Source organism: Cydia amplana, chromosome 3, assembly GCF_948474715.1.
Source record: "Cydia amplana chromosome 3, ilCydAmpl1.1, whole genome shotgun sequence".
Taxonomy (NCBI): Eukaryota; Metazoa; Arthropoda; class Insecta; order Lepidoptera; family Tortricidae; genus Cydia; species Cydia amplana.
In genome coordinates this window covers 3,062,431-3,078,066 of record NC_086071.1, presented here as the reverse complement: position 1 = coordinate 3,078,066, position 15,636 = coordinate 3,062,431, and the positions used below count along the sequence as shown (strand labels likewise).

The following is a 15,636-nucleotide window of genomic DNA, read 5'->3' as shown; positions in this document are numbered from 1 at the left end:
AACGCAAGGAATGGTACTAACAAAAAAACATTACAAATCAAATCCAAATGAACGCTATTAAATATTTATCATTCAAAATCATCACTTAACTGTCAATTCTACCAGCCAACATGAGGAGACAACTCAAAACGTACATCACTTTACTTTGCCATTCTTGTGGATGAAATGCAACTTTTGAAGAATGCTTTTAAGAGCCTTTATGAGCCGGTGTGGTGTAAAACATATGTTAATTATTAGATTGTTACTGAAATAAACCACACAATAGGTATAGGTAGGTATCTATTACTGTCCAAGCTCGAGTCACAGATAATTCGAAATGTTAATACACGGGCCAAATTATTTTCGTTGTCTTGTTTTTTGTCCCCAAGAAATGTGACGGAGTGGAGCTTTTTGTACGAGATGAAAATAAGTTTTTTTCTACTCCAGCACTTAAATGTGTCAATTAAATGACTGACAGTGATATCTAAAGCAATGTCATTTGAATGCTTTATCTATAGGCTCATAAGATGACTGCTAGCAGTCATCTTATGAGTATAATACAACTGCTTTATTTTTTTTAAAGATACAAGTTCCGATCATCTTGATTGAAAGAGGTATGTTTTCATTTACAATAATAACTCTTTTTTTTTAAAATAATAACTTAATACTTTTTAAATAATAACTCTTTTTTTTAATAATAACTTTTTTTTTTTTTTTTTTTTTTTGCTGCAGCTGTCATAGAAAAAGTAATGTATGCAACAGCTCATAATTGGTTCTTAAAATTCTCGGGGCTTTTTTTACAAAACTCGACTACGTCTCGTTTTGTAACTTCGACCCTTGAATTTTAAGAACCCTTATTATATCACTGTTGCATAAACTACTATTAATTTTTCTCGTGCAAAATATAATCTACAGCTAGAAACGGACGCGACAGCACTCTGCTTATTTATTTGATCGAAGACGGAAATACAAGCGTGACAGTGGTCTGAAACAAGACAACAAAAAGAATTTAGATCCAAGTTTGGACTATTACCCATTTGCTGTGATTTAGTTGTAGGTACTTGATATTTATTAGAGTACTTGTGTAAGTTTGTAAGGGTCATTTGCACCATCCCACTAACCCGGGGTTAACCGGTTAAACATGGAGTTACCATGGTTACCAGTACAATTTGACATTGGGTTAACGGGTTAACCGGTTAGTGTGATGGTGCAAGTGGCGTAAGGAGTTAAATTATTTATATATAAGTATATTTTGAGTATGTTCAATTGTTCTATGCAAATGTGAGTAAAATCGTTGACAGTCATGTTTTTTTTTTGCATTTTTCACCAAAACCCCAGGAATAGGTACCTATTACATGTAAGTGATGTAAGTAAAACACATTGAATCGAATTTAAATTTTAATTAGTAAAAAATATAATCATTTAACTTACGCGCATTTTGTTATAATTAAAAGATACATGACAATAAAATAAACTGTTGAGAACACACCTGCTGTATTGTCTATTGTGATGAGAACTCATTCATTCCCAATATAGCAACTTTACCATAACAAAAAAATAGTATTTACCTGTTAAATTGAGTATTACAGTCAGCATATAATAGATATATAGTAACGGCAAATATATCGGGGCACATCCTTACTTCCATGGTACAGTCAAGGTATTAAATATCGACATGGACAAAGTGCCAGAAATATATGGATACGACTTTATTGCCCATACATTAACCTTTCATATGCCGGAACGCGGATCTGCGTTAGGTGTTGGACGTTAATTTAAAACTAATTAGAATTCAAACCTGCACGGATCCGTGTTGCGATACGAGAGGTTGAGGTAATGTGCACATATTTTTGTCATTTTGTTCGTCGATATTTAATACCTTGACTGTATCAAAGGTGTGTCACGATATTTGGCCGTACTTTTGTACCTTACTCCTTTGTAATAAGGCGATACATTTTTGACGCCTACTGTATCTAGTCAGACAGTGACAAGCTTATAGCGTCTATTTTTCAATTGAGTTCTAACGTGATGGCATCTTGAATAAATGGTGTATATTGATGATTCAATCAACATTTTCAGTACCAGCGCGCGCTACAAGCGTGACCGATAACCCGTATTGTAGCGAAAAGCGCCTACGAACAGAGAACCCGCCTAGCGGGTCGCTGGCACTTGGCAGTGAATGTGTTAATGTATTATTCCAAATTCTTTACAAATTATGAAACCTTAACCTTTATATGATTCCGAATAAAAACATGCCTGATAATTTATACGAACTTATGTTAAAATATAAGAATACATTAAAATGCAACAAGTGGAATCGTAAGGCAAACGTGCCGTTATCACAGCTCAGTGTTACGTCAAACACCTATATGTTCAGTTGCAGCCTAAAACTTTTAACAAACAACAATTACAATTAATTCAAAATAATGTGTGAATGAATGAGGGCCCGTAATAAAAATGCAATGATATTATTGACACATTCACTACCAGATAAAAAACAGCGCACTACCCCGGAAACCGGTCGTCTATAGCTGCGTATAAAACAACCCGCCCAGCGGGTTGTCTGGCATCTGAGCAAGGTTCATGGGCCCACCAGGTGGGTTCCTGGCAGTGAATGTGTTAAGAGGTTCAATAATACCAAAAGTCATAATTATTTTGTTAAAAGACAAAATACATTGTGACTATCATTCTAAGTTTAATTTAATAAAAGTATAATCGAATAGTAGGTACCGGAGTTTTTGTTACAAAGCACTTTTTGTATCAAACTATTTTTCTTTGGTGTTTTCTTAATCAGAATCTAGGCAATAAAAAATAGGTTTACTTACATTACAAAAAAAAGTTGTTATGAGAACGTGCCGATCCGGAAAACCGAGACGACAACTCTTTATTGCTTGAATCGTGCTAACAATTCTAAGTAAGAAACATCCAAACAAAATACAGTTTAATCCAAAACAGAAAAAAGCTCGTGACTCCGTCATTCGGCCAATTCATTTTGTTATAGCCCGGACGACAGAATGTGGGTATTTTAATATATTATTTTACCCTTCGACACGCCATACCTATCGTATGTGGCCAGTTATCATGAACCCTTCGCAATGCACGAAGCCGCTAGGGCTGCAGGGCTGTAGCCGCGCGCGTCAGTCGACGGTGGCGGTCAAAGGGTTAACAGAGCTCTGAGATGAAGTAACTTATACCATAGAGAAAAAAATACATAGAGTGCTCACTCCATACATCAGTTCAGACTATTAATTTCATTGTCTACATCTAGCATCGAGTAGCGGAACTATCAGTACTGCTACTTGACAATAGATGTAGCACCGACCGGAGTCTTATCTCAACAGCATAAGACTTTCCGGTCGGTGCTACATCTATTGTCAAGTAGCAGTACTGATAGTTCCGCTACTCGATGCTAGATGCTAATAGTCTTTTTGGTACTAAAACTGATGTATGGAGTGAGCACTCTATGTATTTTTTTCTCTATGCTTATACAATAGAATCACACGGCGGGTCTCGTCTGCGGCAGGCACAGGTTGTAGTGCGCGGTCTTGTTCCAGAAGTCTGCCTTTTTCCAGCCGCACCAGCCCTTGGCCAGGACCGTGGCCAAGTCGTCGGCGCCCGTGTAGTGCGGGTCGAGGATCAGGTAGCGGGTCTCGCTCGTCTCGGCGTCCAGCTCCACTCCCAAGATTGTGTGCGCTAGGACTCCGCCCCCTGGGAAATTAAGTGGTGCCTGTGGCTATAGTTACCAAGGGAGGCACTGGATTTACCATTTCTTGAACTTAAAAAATATGTCAATTCTAGTCTACTGCATAAGGCATATTACACAGTCGAAGACTATATTAACGATCGAGATGCATGGCCGTCTATTAATAAATGAATTAATTATTATGAAATGTATTTGTATCAATAGTAAATTGTAATTGTTGAATTTTGTATTTTGTTAGCTGTTATTTATTTTTTAATTTAATTGTAATTTATTTATAATGTACTTTGACGATGCAAAAGTGATTGTAAAATCCTATTTGATTGATTCTATTCTATATCTTGAGGCTGACAAATAAATACGGTATGTTCCCATTTGCCAGGCACAGATGGGAATATGTGCATTAGTATGAATCGTCCCCATCTCATGCTTGGCGGCGGTCAGACGAGGCGGGAACAAATGGAAATACACTATGAATACGGCCTCTAAGCCTAGTCGGTACTGAGGTACTGACGCTTGAGTTACATCTTGAGGCTGACAAATAATATGGCCTCCTACCAAGTTCGCATCCCGGTAGGGGCATTTGCGTGTTCATCAAGAATATTGTTTCTGAGTTACTGTGTTATCTATATAATGAAATGAAAATATTTATTTCAGACACCAGGTATCCATATTTTTGTCTACAAAACTATATTAGTAGGTAACAAAGAAAAGAAAAGAAAAATAAAATAAAACTAAAACTATAAAAATAAACGTTAATGTTAGTAAAATATATAATGCTCATTGGATCTTACATGTATTGAGATCCAGTGAGTTATAAGAGGGCTATCGACCCTTTCCGCAATCACCTTCAGGAGTGTGTTGGTGCTGCCCCGCACGCGTTGCCACAGGGACGCTACCCTCTTACGCAGCACTGCGTGGAAGCCGTCTGTGCCCACTCGGCGAACATTCCTGACGCGCTGCATCGCCAGGGCAGCCCCAACAAACCCCTGAAGGCGTTGTTGTACTGGACACGCAGAGCACTAAAGGTTTTTTTGGTGTAGTTGCTCCACAGGTTGCACGTGTACAGGTTTTGGCAGTACGTTTTAAATAGAGTAATTTTGACCTCGCGGGAACAGCGTGCAAACCTGCGTGACAACATGTTACCCCTAACCGATAGTGCTCTGCGTTCCCTTTCTACGTCTTCATCATCTTTGAGAGTGTCTGTGACCCAATGGCCCAAATATTTAAATTTTGTAACAGTCTGAAGAGGAAAACCGTCTAGACTAATAGGTGGTATGGGATATGTTTTCGTACCAGACTTAAAGACTAAGATCTCACTCTTCTTGACATTATATTTGAGCCCGTGGGCCACAACATATCTCTCACATATACCTAGCATGATTTTTAATGCGTTTATTGAGGGGCTCAGCAGCACCATATCGTCGGCATAGCTAATATTATTAACAAAACAGCCGTCCACCGAACAACCTACACCGGCGCTGCTGAGCTCCTCAGTCAACCCATTAACACAAAGATTAAAAAGTGTGGGTGACGTTAACCCTCCCTGTCTCACACCACACTTCATTTTATAAGGGTCTGAGTATCCCCCAGCCCATCTCACAATATTTATTTGATGATCATACCAATACTCAAACATGTTTGTTACTTCAACTGGTAAACTAGTCCCATTCCGTAACTTACGCCATAACAGCTTGTAAGATACTAGGTCAAATGCCTTCGACAAGTCCAGAAAACATGCAAAAACTGGCGTGTTCCGCTTAGTGTAATATTGAACAGTATGCTTAAGACATAGTATAGCCGATTCAGTTGAAAGTCCGGGTCGAAAACCGAACTGGGCGTCATGTAGGTTGATATGTCTATTCAGATATGTGTTAAGCACACTGTCCAATACCTTCGCCAGTATGGTTGCCAACGAGATTGGTCTATAGTTGGACTTGTCGGAGGCATCACCCGTCCTATTTTTTATAATGGGCACCACAATGGTCTTCATGAGGTCTTCAGGCAAATAGTTATGGCGAATACAAAATGTGTAGAACATCGCAAGAACCCTGGGGAGATGAGCACCCGCATGTTGCAGATGCTCGATGCTAAGACCATCGTGTCCGGGTGACTTACCTCTCGTCATTTGCCGTACAACCTTGGATATTTCCGCTGGTGTAATTGTGATTAAGGTACCCTCCACACGAGTCCCAGCACCGAGCACCGGCAGCTGCCCATCCACCTTCAGAGGTTCCACTTTGAACTGATTCTTAAAGAGGTTTGCGATATTACTCGGCTCACTAACATTGTCAACACTTACTGGAAGGCTCACTTTAGGGTTCATCCTGTTTGTCGATTTCCAAAACTGAACAAAGTTCTTAGACTTATGATGTGAGGCAATAATGTCCATCTTAATCTGGTCTTTCTTATTTTGACAAAACTTAAGTTTAGCCTTGAAATGTTTTCTAGAACGGCACATCTCTTCATATAGTCGGCCTGACTTAGGCTTACCGAACCTGCACCATTCCTGAAAACATACTCTCGCCGTCTGGTGAGCCTCCCTGACGTGTTTATTCCAGCCCGTGATACGACCTGCTCTGTGATGTCTTTTATGATAACTGGCAACTGAGGCCTCTTTAAGTATCACTATAATAGACTTATACATGTTATTTATGATTATCCTGTGATCAGCATTATTACAAACATTATCACAACATTGCTCTAGTTCGTTAGGAAAATCAATATCTTTTAGTTTACCGTTACAAATGTTTCGATACTCGTTTATCTGAGGCAGCTCCCTTTCACCCCATATTATACCCCTCAGATTATCATTTCCCAGATTTCCAGTTTGAATATTATTTTTACCTATATTTCTACTTAAATTACAAACTAGTTCCAAAGGGAAGTGATCTGACCAAAACACGTCATAGTGTATCTTGACGTCAGTAACTGTTAGTCTGGCCGCATCAGTAGTTACACAGTGGTCAAGCCACCTCGAACACCCGTGACTATCGCTGACATAAGTATACGAGTCCGCCGGCAAGAGTTCAGAGTCCACTATGGATAGTTGTTGTTCACTACAGAAATTGCTCAGTTCATTATAGAAAGGCATACCAGGAATACCAGGGTGCGCATTAAAATCGCCTAACAAATATATTTAGATCCACTTGTTCACTATCTATAATTGCACATATCTCTCCTAAACATTCCGTAAACTCTACACGGTTCTCACTTTCGTCAGTCGGCATGTAAACTGAGAAAATTATCATAGATCTGTCACTCATAGTAACTCTGATTCCTACCAGTCTAATGCTTTTACACTGTATTACGGAAACACACGGAAACCGGTTTTTACGCCACATGATCGCAACACCCCCATGAGGCCACGTAGAACTCCTGCCGATAAATCAACAGCTGTGGTGCCGCAGTACCCGAAACCAGCGTCAGCAGTTCCCAGTAGCGGTATATCATGCTGTAGCAACCATGTCTCAGAAAGTGCGACGATATCAGCTGATTTACATAGTGATCTAACGCACTCAATCGATCTGGAGAAACCTTTGCAGTTAAAGGATATAAACTTACTTGATGATTGTGTACTATCCATGAAGTTGATTATCGCCTCTTTCCTCATTTTTCTTGTAAGAAAAGTCCACAAAACGCCTAAACAGTGCACCTTCCGGCCAAAAGTTTTCATTTAGGAAGATATGTAACTTACTTTTAGGTACTTGTACCTTGTAAGCGTCATAACCACGTATATAATGTCGCCTAGTAGTAGTACCCAAAGACCTCGACGCACAAGATTTGCTTAATTTGGGACTAGTTTGATTTGTGTGAGATTGTCCCCAAATATTTATTAATTTCTCCAAAACTTTGTAAAAACTTTTGTTACTACGTGGTAATGCCTGATATTTGGCCTCGGACTATTTATTAAAACTTACCAATCATAATCGGGCTGCCATGTCTCTGGAAATGGTGCAACAATTCCGGAGTATAGCTCTGCAGTTCCGCGCCAGTGTTCGCAAATATGATCCTAGACTGGACACCGAGCAGAGTCTCCAGGCAGAATGAGACCTCTGTGGAGCCGATCCATTGCTTGGAACCTACGAACGATGACGGCTTGTCTCCGATATCGACGAGGCACTGTTGGATTTCCCTGTGGCTGGGAACTTCTACTGTTGTGTATCCTTGATACCTGGGAATGTAACAAATTACCGTTTATTATCTTACTATAATATCAGTGATCGGTACGACCCGTGACGCACCGCGGGATTGCGAGCAGAAATCATAATATGGACATGATTAGATTATAACATAACTCCGTGATTTTGTTAAATAGAATAATTTTATTGTATGATATATATTTGCAAATATACGATAAAGTGTTAAATAAGCTTATAAAATGTATAATTAATTATTAAATAAAAAATTGATATATTACTATGTGATTATATACCTATTTTGAACTTGATGTCGTTTTATTTAATGGTAAAAATCATTCATCTTCCTGTGTGGAATACCTTAATGTACTACAATCGGAAATACTGACTTCCTAAAAAGACCGAAATCTCGGGGCGTATCCATGTTAACATAATGATTGAGGTCATTGACACCGTGACGGGTCGTGCCGATCACTGATAATAATATCTTTAAAAAAATAGCGAATGGAATATAATTATATAAAAAAAATTGTTTGTGCTAGTTTGTGTCTTTCATCATGAAACAATGGTGTTCCGGACATTAGGAAGGCGTGCGCGAAGCCGAAGCCAACACATAGATGCTCTTTCTACACTTTAACGAAATGTAAGGTGCACCTCAACTCAACGTAATCGCCTCGAGGTCCAGTCGCCGTAAGGGCTTCTTAGGTGCTGATTATTATGAATTATGAAGATTATTTCGTCTCCTAAACCAGTGGTCGAGCAACCTTTGTAAAGAACAGCCAACCGCCGTAGAAATCATAAGTCGCATTAAGGTAAAGAGCCATAAAAGTTAATTCGACTGGCAAATCCCCTAAGATCCAACGAGTCGGTTTGGCGACCCCCGTCCCAGAACGAACGCTGCCAACACTGGAACCAACTGCCAACTGTGGAATGAACTGTCGCCTGCGGTATTTCCGGACCGATACGACCTTCAAACCTTCAAGAAAAGAGCGTACTCTCATCTTAAAGGCCGGCAACGCGCTTGCAACCCTTCTGGTGTTGCGGGTGTCCATGGGCGGCGGTAATCGCTTACCATCAGAAAAAAAAGCGGCCAAGTGCGAGTCGGACTCGCCCATGAAGGGTTCCGTATTTAGGCGATTTATGACGTATAAAAAAAAACTAACTAGATCTCGTTGAAACCAATTTTCGGTGGAAGTTTACATGGTAATGTACATCATATATTTTTTTTAGTTTTATCATTCTCTTATTTTAGAAGTTACAGGGGGGGGGGGGGGACACACATTTTACCACTTTGGAAGTGTCTCTCGCGCAAACTATTCAGTTTAGAAAAAAATGATATTAGAAACCTCAATATCATTTTTGAAGACCTATCCATAGATACCCCACACGTATGGGTTTGATGAAAAAAAAATTTTTGAGTTTCAGTTCGAAGTATGGGGAACCCCAAAAATTTATTGTTTTTTTTTCTCTTTTTGTGTGAAAATCTTAATGCGGTTCACAGAATACATCTACTTACCAAGTTTCAACAGTATAGTTCTTATAGTTTCGGAGAAAAGTGGCTGTGACATACGGACGGACAGACAGACGGACAGACAGACAGACAGACATGACGAATCTATAAGGGTTCCGTTTTTTGCCATTTGGCTACGGAACCTTAAAAACACACCTGAACCAGGAGAATATGGTCTGCATGGAGCGGTAGGCGCAGCCCCAGCCGTCGTCGTCGCAGCCGTCCTGCATGTAGTGGTGGTAGCCGTAGCGGCCGCGCACCAGCGCCGCGCGCGCCGCGGGCCGCGCCGGCAGCGCCGCGTGCGGGCTCAGCAGCCGCCGCGCGCGCCGCGCGTGCGCGTTGCCGCGCCGGAACATGGGCCGGTCCACCGGCAGACCTAGCTGCTCGTGCAACAGACGCCTTTCTTTTTCTGGAAAACAAAATTTAAATCGAGGCAAGGCAACCATTTAATCGCTAGGTATTTTTCACATAGCACAATGCGTCACAATCTATCGCGAAACAAGAAAATAAACATTTCGTTAGCTAACCTCTCTATCACTCTTGCATATTCGAGCGATAAAGAGGCAGATAACTAAATTTCGATTATCGCGTTTCCGGGTAGGCCCTTTGTAAACAAATCTTTATCAAAAAACAGTTTAAGGCGCAGTATGTATACCTAAGTTATTCTTATGGTTTACGATAGATGCTAGTGCAGCACTCTGTTAATTAATACCCCCTATTATAAATAAATTGTACACTAGTAAAAAAAAACTTAATACCGATGAAAATCGAGGTAGTCGAGTATAAACTCACCCATGCTCTCATCAGGTATGCCCTTGGGCACGACCCTGGTGACGAAGTGGCCCAGCTCGTCGGGGATGAAGTGGAAGGTTTCCGGCAAACGCAGGCCCGCGCCGTCGCCTATGCCCTCCTGACCTGGTCGAAATAGAATAAGAATAAATTCGTTTATTCATGGCAAACTAAAACTACATATCATACAAACGTATTACAAAAAGTATATTTCAAACAAAAAAATATAGTTTACCACGAAATGGTCCCGCCTCAGCATAATGCTAACCCGAAAGTCAGCGCTGGTCTTCCGGCGAGACCGTTTGTGGGCTACGAACGCAACCGTACAACACGACCCTATAAGTACGCGTCCACTTTGCACGCTGCACCTGCGCGTAACATGGAATAGTACACTGTATCACCTCTGGAGCTGAGGAGGGATGTTGCGGATGCAGATTTTTTGACATCCGCGGATGCGGATGCGGATATTTAAAGGCTCACATCCGCGGACGCGGATGCGGATGCGGATGTCAAGATTAGGTACTTAGAAAACGTCAAATATTACATTTTTAGTATTTTTTTATTAAAAAAAACGAAACGTTTAGTATTTGAGCAAGAATATAGGTCAGTTATATTTAATAAACAGTAATTTCGCCGACTTTTCTAGATCTAGACGATTTCGTTATAGGTAATGACGAAATTACCTAGCACTTACGCCGCCGCTAAGACGTTCCTGTACCGACTTGTTCGACATCCGCATCCGCATAAGCTCCGCATCGATTTTATGCGGATGTTGAAAATAATGCGGAAGTTCCGCGGTTGCGGATGCGGATGTTCGCAACATCCCTGCTCTGGAGTCCCAAGGACGCGAAGCCGCGTCGGTAGAAAAATTACCAGGGCTCTTAGGGTCGATTGGACCAAACTGTCAGCCATCGTTAGACGTTCGCTAAATTTTATTGTTTAGTTCAGTGCCGAGGGGCGTTGATCGCTTTGATCTGTCCATAAATTGTGGTTTGTGGAACTGGCCCTAAGTCCTAAGGGCTCATTTAGACGATGCGAGTTTCATTACATTGCGGGTTTAATCGGTCAGTTGAATTGGACGTAACCAACAGTCCGCAATGTAACTAAAATCGCATGCGAGTTCGCGCGCCATCTAAATCAGCCCTAAGACTCCTCTAAGTGAGGAAATTGCCACGCAAAGCAACTCGGTTTGTGTAGACGTACCTCGGCCGTATTGCCTCGAGGTAGGCACGCCTCCATCGGCCGAGATGCTTCGCGTTGAAATTTCCTCGCCAGGCGGCTCTTTCGGTGTGGAGCCGCCTAATGGGTACTTAATAAGTTTGTAGAGTATGTTTTCAAGCTGGCCCTTACGCAGTGGCGTAGCTAGGCGTGGGCGAAGTGGGCCGTCGCCCACGGCCTCGCGCGCCATGAGAGGCCTCGCGCGCCATGAGAGGCCTCGCGCGATGCCCCTTCGGGCACAGTGAAAGAAAAGGGCCTCGCAGATGCGATTTCGCCCACGGCTAGATTAGTTCACGCTACGCCACTGCCCTTACGCCTAACTCATAGTCTTTTGTAAGTAAAACCGCACGTGCTACTTACCTACATATAAAAAGGTTCGGTCACTTTAACCGATCATTGAATTACAACTCCTATGGAAATTGCAACAAGATTCAAAATGAGCTAATGAAAAATATCTTGCGAGATTGTATTATGTGGTCCCTCAACGGTTACTGACTTCCGGCGAGTCCAACGATATAAATAGGACCAGTCTAAAATGTGTCATCGAGATGCGTAACAAAGGTGCGTTATCGGAGAGCGTACTTACACTGGTTTTTTGAGCGTTGGACTTGAACGTCAATGACCGAACCTTTTTTTGCAGGTAAGTAGTACGTGCGGTTTTACTTACAATAGACAAAGGGCCAGCTTTAAAAGTAACAACTTTACTTCGGATGTCCCATCAGATGTATTGGGTTTCGTTCGTTGTAGGGTCCCTGTGATCACTGTTATGCTGTGTAACTTATTTGAATAATAAAATAAAAATAAAATCACGCCTGGCAACTACAGTTTAACTTATGTAAAGTGTTACGATAGTCACAGCATAATCATAATTTATAGTATTTACCTAATTGTTCAAGTAAGACACTTTCTAGTAGTTTCAGGGAGCGGCAGGCGGCTTCTACCAGAACTGTGTACAACTCTAGCAACTTTGTGTTCCGGTGGATTATTGCTAAAGTGTCAATTCTCAGCGGCATGCTAATACAAAATGAAGCTGAAAACAAAAGTATCAGATGAGATACAACATTGAATCATAAAATTTCAATCTGTGCGGTAGATCGGCTTGATCATTTTGAGCTTGGAATAACGCTTTTTCCTATGATGATAAATTATTTTGATTTCAACTCGGTCACAGACAGATAAAATATATAATTACCAAAATATTTAATAGCAAGGCATTTTAAGTACTAGTAACGGGCTTTAAACTTATGTTATCAGAAAGCCAAATGCCCCGAGTTAAAATATTAACTAACTAACTAACTATTACGGCTCAGCGACCCAAAGAGGATCTTGGCCTCCGAAACGAGTGCACACCACTTTTCCCGATCCTGCGCCGTTTCCTGCCAATTATCGGAGTTAAAATATTACTTATGTTAAAATAACTTACGTTTTCGTTGTGTAGTCATCATCTTTACAGCAGTCTTAACAAGTTTATCCGACAGTATATCCTTAGTAGCTTTTAAAATTAAGTTTGCAGGTAAAATTTCCTAAAAGCAATATTTATAATTAATAAAATCTATATGCATACAGGTATAACTTATACTTTAGTGTGTGAGAATCTGTATAGGTACTTGTAGAAATTCAATTCATTAGGCAGGGCTACAGCTACACAGAAAGAGGTGTCTCGCGAGTAAATAGCCGCGCAAAGTAGTTACCCGAGACATTAGCCACTGTTAACCTTACCTTGAGTGAGGTTCGTCTACACAGACTAAACACGGCCTCGCGGCAATTTCTCGCAAGGGAGGTCCATTCTATAAGAACCTGCCTACTAAGTAGTAGACAACTTATTTACACATTCAGTGTCTGCACTATCGGGTATTTTATGATTTCGTTCCTAGGCCAAACAAGCCGATAGTCGGGATCGTGGTACTTCTTGTGGCCTGGCGCGAATGTCTTGTTTGGCTGGGTGGCCACTCATATATTAAAACAAGTCACTCGTATTTTTAATTCGAAGAACATGTTTCTCTGCATAAAAAGGAGCTTGAATGGGAGCACGCGTTGGCGTCAGTTTCGGTCCGCCAACGAGTGCTCCCGCTTAAGCTTCTCATTATGGAGCGAAACAAGTCAAACAATTTTCGACTTAAAAATATGTGATTCAATTTTGTTATTTTTATTAATTTATTATTAACAGTAATTAATGTCTCTGTCTCATGAATTTTTTTTATTAAAGTAGACAACTTACTATACTATTTGTGTTATGCTTCTTCTTTTTGGGCTGTTCTGGGCTCATTGAGTCTAAGAGTTCTCCGACCGTAGCATCTGTGCTTATCCCAGTCAACCCTACATCTGACGCCACTCCAAATAAATAAACTGATGTCCCATTTATATGGAAGGAAACTTGACCTGATGCAATCTGTAAATAAAGAGAAATTAGTTAGTTAATCAATAAATCAAATTCCTTGGAAACAAAAAAATCATGCATAGACAGGACTGTTTAAGGTTGTCTTTTATAATTTACCTTTATCCTTTTATTCTGCATTATATTCTTAACACCATTAATAGTGGCTTCACAACTCAGCGGTATGACAGTGTTAAGGCGGACATGGAGGAACTGTTTCCACAACTCATCTGCCTCCAACACTTCATACTTGGTTTCCTCAAACTTATCATGGACTAAGAAGTGCGCTTTCATATCCTTATTTTGATTTATAATGATCACCAGTGGGTTGTCTGTTATGTCTACATCCTGAAAAAAAAAACAATTATGTCAATTTGGGGATGATATAAATAATGTAATTATAAGTTTAATAAACATAAAAAATATGTGAACAATTTATTGCTTCCTTAACAAAATTCAGTAAACAAGGAGACACATACAATCAACACACAAAGACGTAATGCCTGTTATAAAACAGATTACTTAACATTCTTGCCTCTTCTAAACCAGTTTCTTTACTATGTTAATTCAATCACTTTCTTTTACAGTCTTACAACTATGCTACTACAACATTTAATTTTTTACCTGCAGGATTTCTTTCAACCTCGTCTCTGTTGTTAAAGTCTCCCCGAACTTGATGACCCCACATAACTCAATCTCAGTGGGCAAGTGCAACAGCAGCTGCTTGTATGTATTCTTCTCGCGTTCGAATAACTCCAGACTCAGCCCGACTACGAGCAGGTTTCCGTCGTACATAACCCCGTACAGACATCCTGTACTTTCATTTGTGTCTAATTTAGACAACCTCTGCCGGTAAAATACCAAAAATTAGAGAACAAAATAATGATGACGTATTAGGTTAAGCATGATTTAGTAATGTTTTAGCTTCCGGGAAAATCTGTTGTTAATACACCTTGATGGGGCACTTTAAACACGGCTATTTTCAATCAACAATTTTATTGTAGTTTAAAGAATAATATTAAAAGTTTACCTCGATAACATAACTCGATATTTTGAGACGTGGTGACATCTTACTAAAATGTTGCCATGCGCTGCGCAATGCACAAAAAGACCATAGACCTAGTATTATATAGATGAGCTAAGAATACGCATGCGCCCGAGAGGGACAGAAAATACGCAAAGCGACAAAATTAAATACACTTTTTAACATACCAGAAACAACCTACGTAATTTGGTCGGGTTAGTTGTCTAACCATGAACGGGACGAGACTACAGTTTTGCCACTTTTTAATTTCTACTCTTTTTTCCTAGACTATAAAGCTGGTCAAGCAGATCTTGTCAGTAGAAAAAGGCGGCAAATTTGAAAAATGTAGGCGCGAAGGGATATCGTCCCATAGAAAATTTGAATTTCGCGCCTTTTTTTACTGACAAGATTTGGTTGACCAGCTATAATTTACGGTGGGGGAATAAAAAAAAAGTGAGACTGTGACAAGGACAAACAATAATAGCGCTTTCGCTGCTACTCCTACTGAAAGATACAGTGAAGATACATAAGACTATCCCGTTCTGTCATTTCCCCCCACCCCTCATGCCTGATCCAGTTGAAATACTATACTTGGTCAACCAAATCTTGACAGTAGAAAAACTGGTTGACCAAGTATAGTTTAAACGGTAGATCTTAGCTTCATATCTATAAGGGTGAATTCATAACTGTCAAATATGTGATCTTGAAAAAAAAACACTATCGTTTTCTCTTGGGTGTTAGTACTAGTGTAAGACAAAGATAGTATGATTATCACTGTCTATGTTTGAAATGAGACAGTCCTTTGACAAACTATAGATATATAAGCCAATGCCAGTCAAAATCAAATAGTTGATGGCTATCGCTAATTATTATATTAATATCTGGGTGACTAAGCTTCGCTCG

At 40.2% G+C, this 15,636-nt stretch overlaps 1 protein-coding gene across 1 annotated transcript; it reads right to left on the bottom strand.

Annotated features, from left to right (window-relative positions):
- Positions 1-3,467: 3,467 nt before the first annotated feature.
- On the bottom strand, positions 3,468-14,791 carry LOC134662361 (probable Ufm1-specific protease 2). Its single transcript, XM_063518563.1, has 10 exons — positions 14,740-14,791; positions 14,334-14,555; positions 13,830-14,057; positions 13,554-13,724; positions 12,759-12,858; positions 12,219-12,365; positions 10,121-10,243; positions 9,485-9,737; positions 7,600-7,853; positions 3,468-3,687 (listed from the first exon to the last, which is right to left on the bottom strand). Exons 1-10 carry the CDS (start codon positions 14,776-14,778, stop codon positions 3,476-3,478), a joined length of 1,749 nt encoding a protein of 582 aa, XP_063374633.1. The 5' UTR covers positions 14,779-14,791; the 3' UTR covers positions 3,468-3,475.
- Positions 14,792-15,636: the final 845 nt, after the last annotated feature.

Coding starts and splice junctions, on each gene's coding strand:
- LOC134662361 (XM_063518563.1), bottom strand. CDS start 14,778: ATGTCACCACGTCTCAAAATATCGAGTTATGTTATCGAG. Junction 14,058..14,333: donor GGTTGAAAGAAATCCTGCAG/GTAAAAAATTAA, acceptor TTTTTTTTTCAG/GATGTAGACATAACAGACAA. Junction 13,725..13,829: donor TGCAGAATAAAAGGATAAAG/GTAAATTATAAA, acceptor CTTTATTTACAG/ATTGCATCAGGTCAAGTTTC.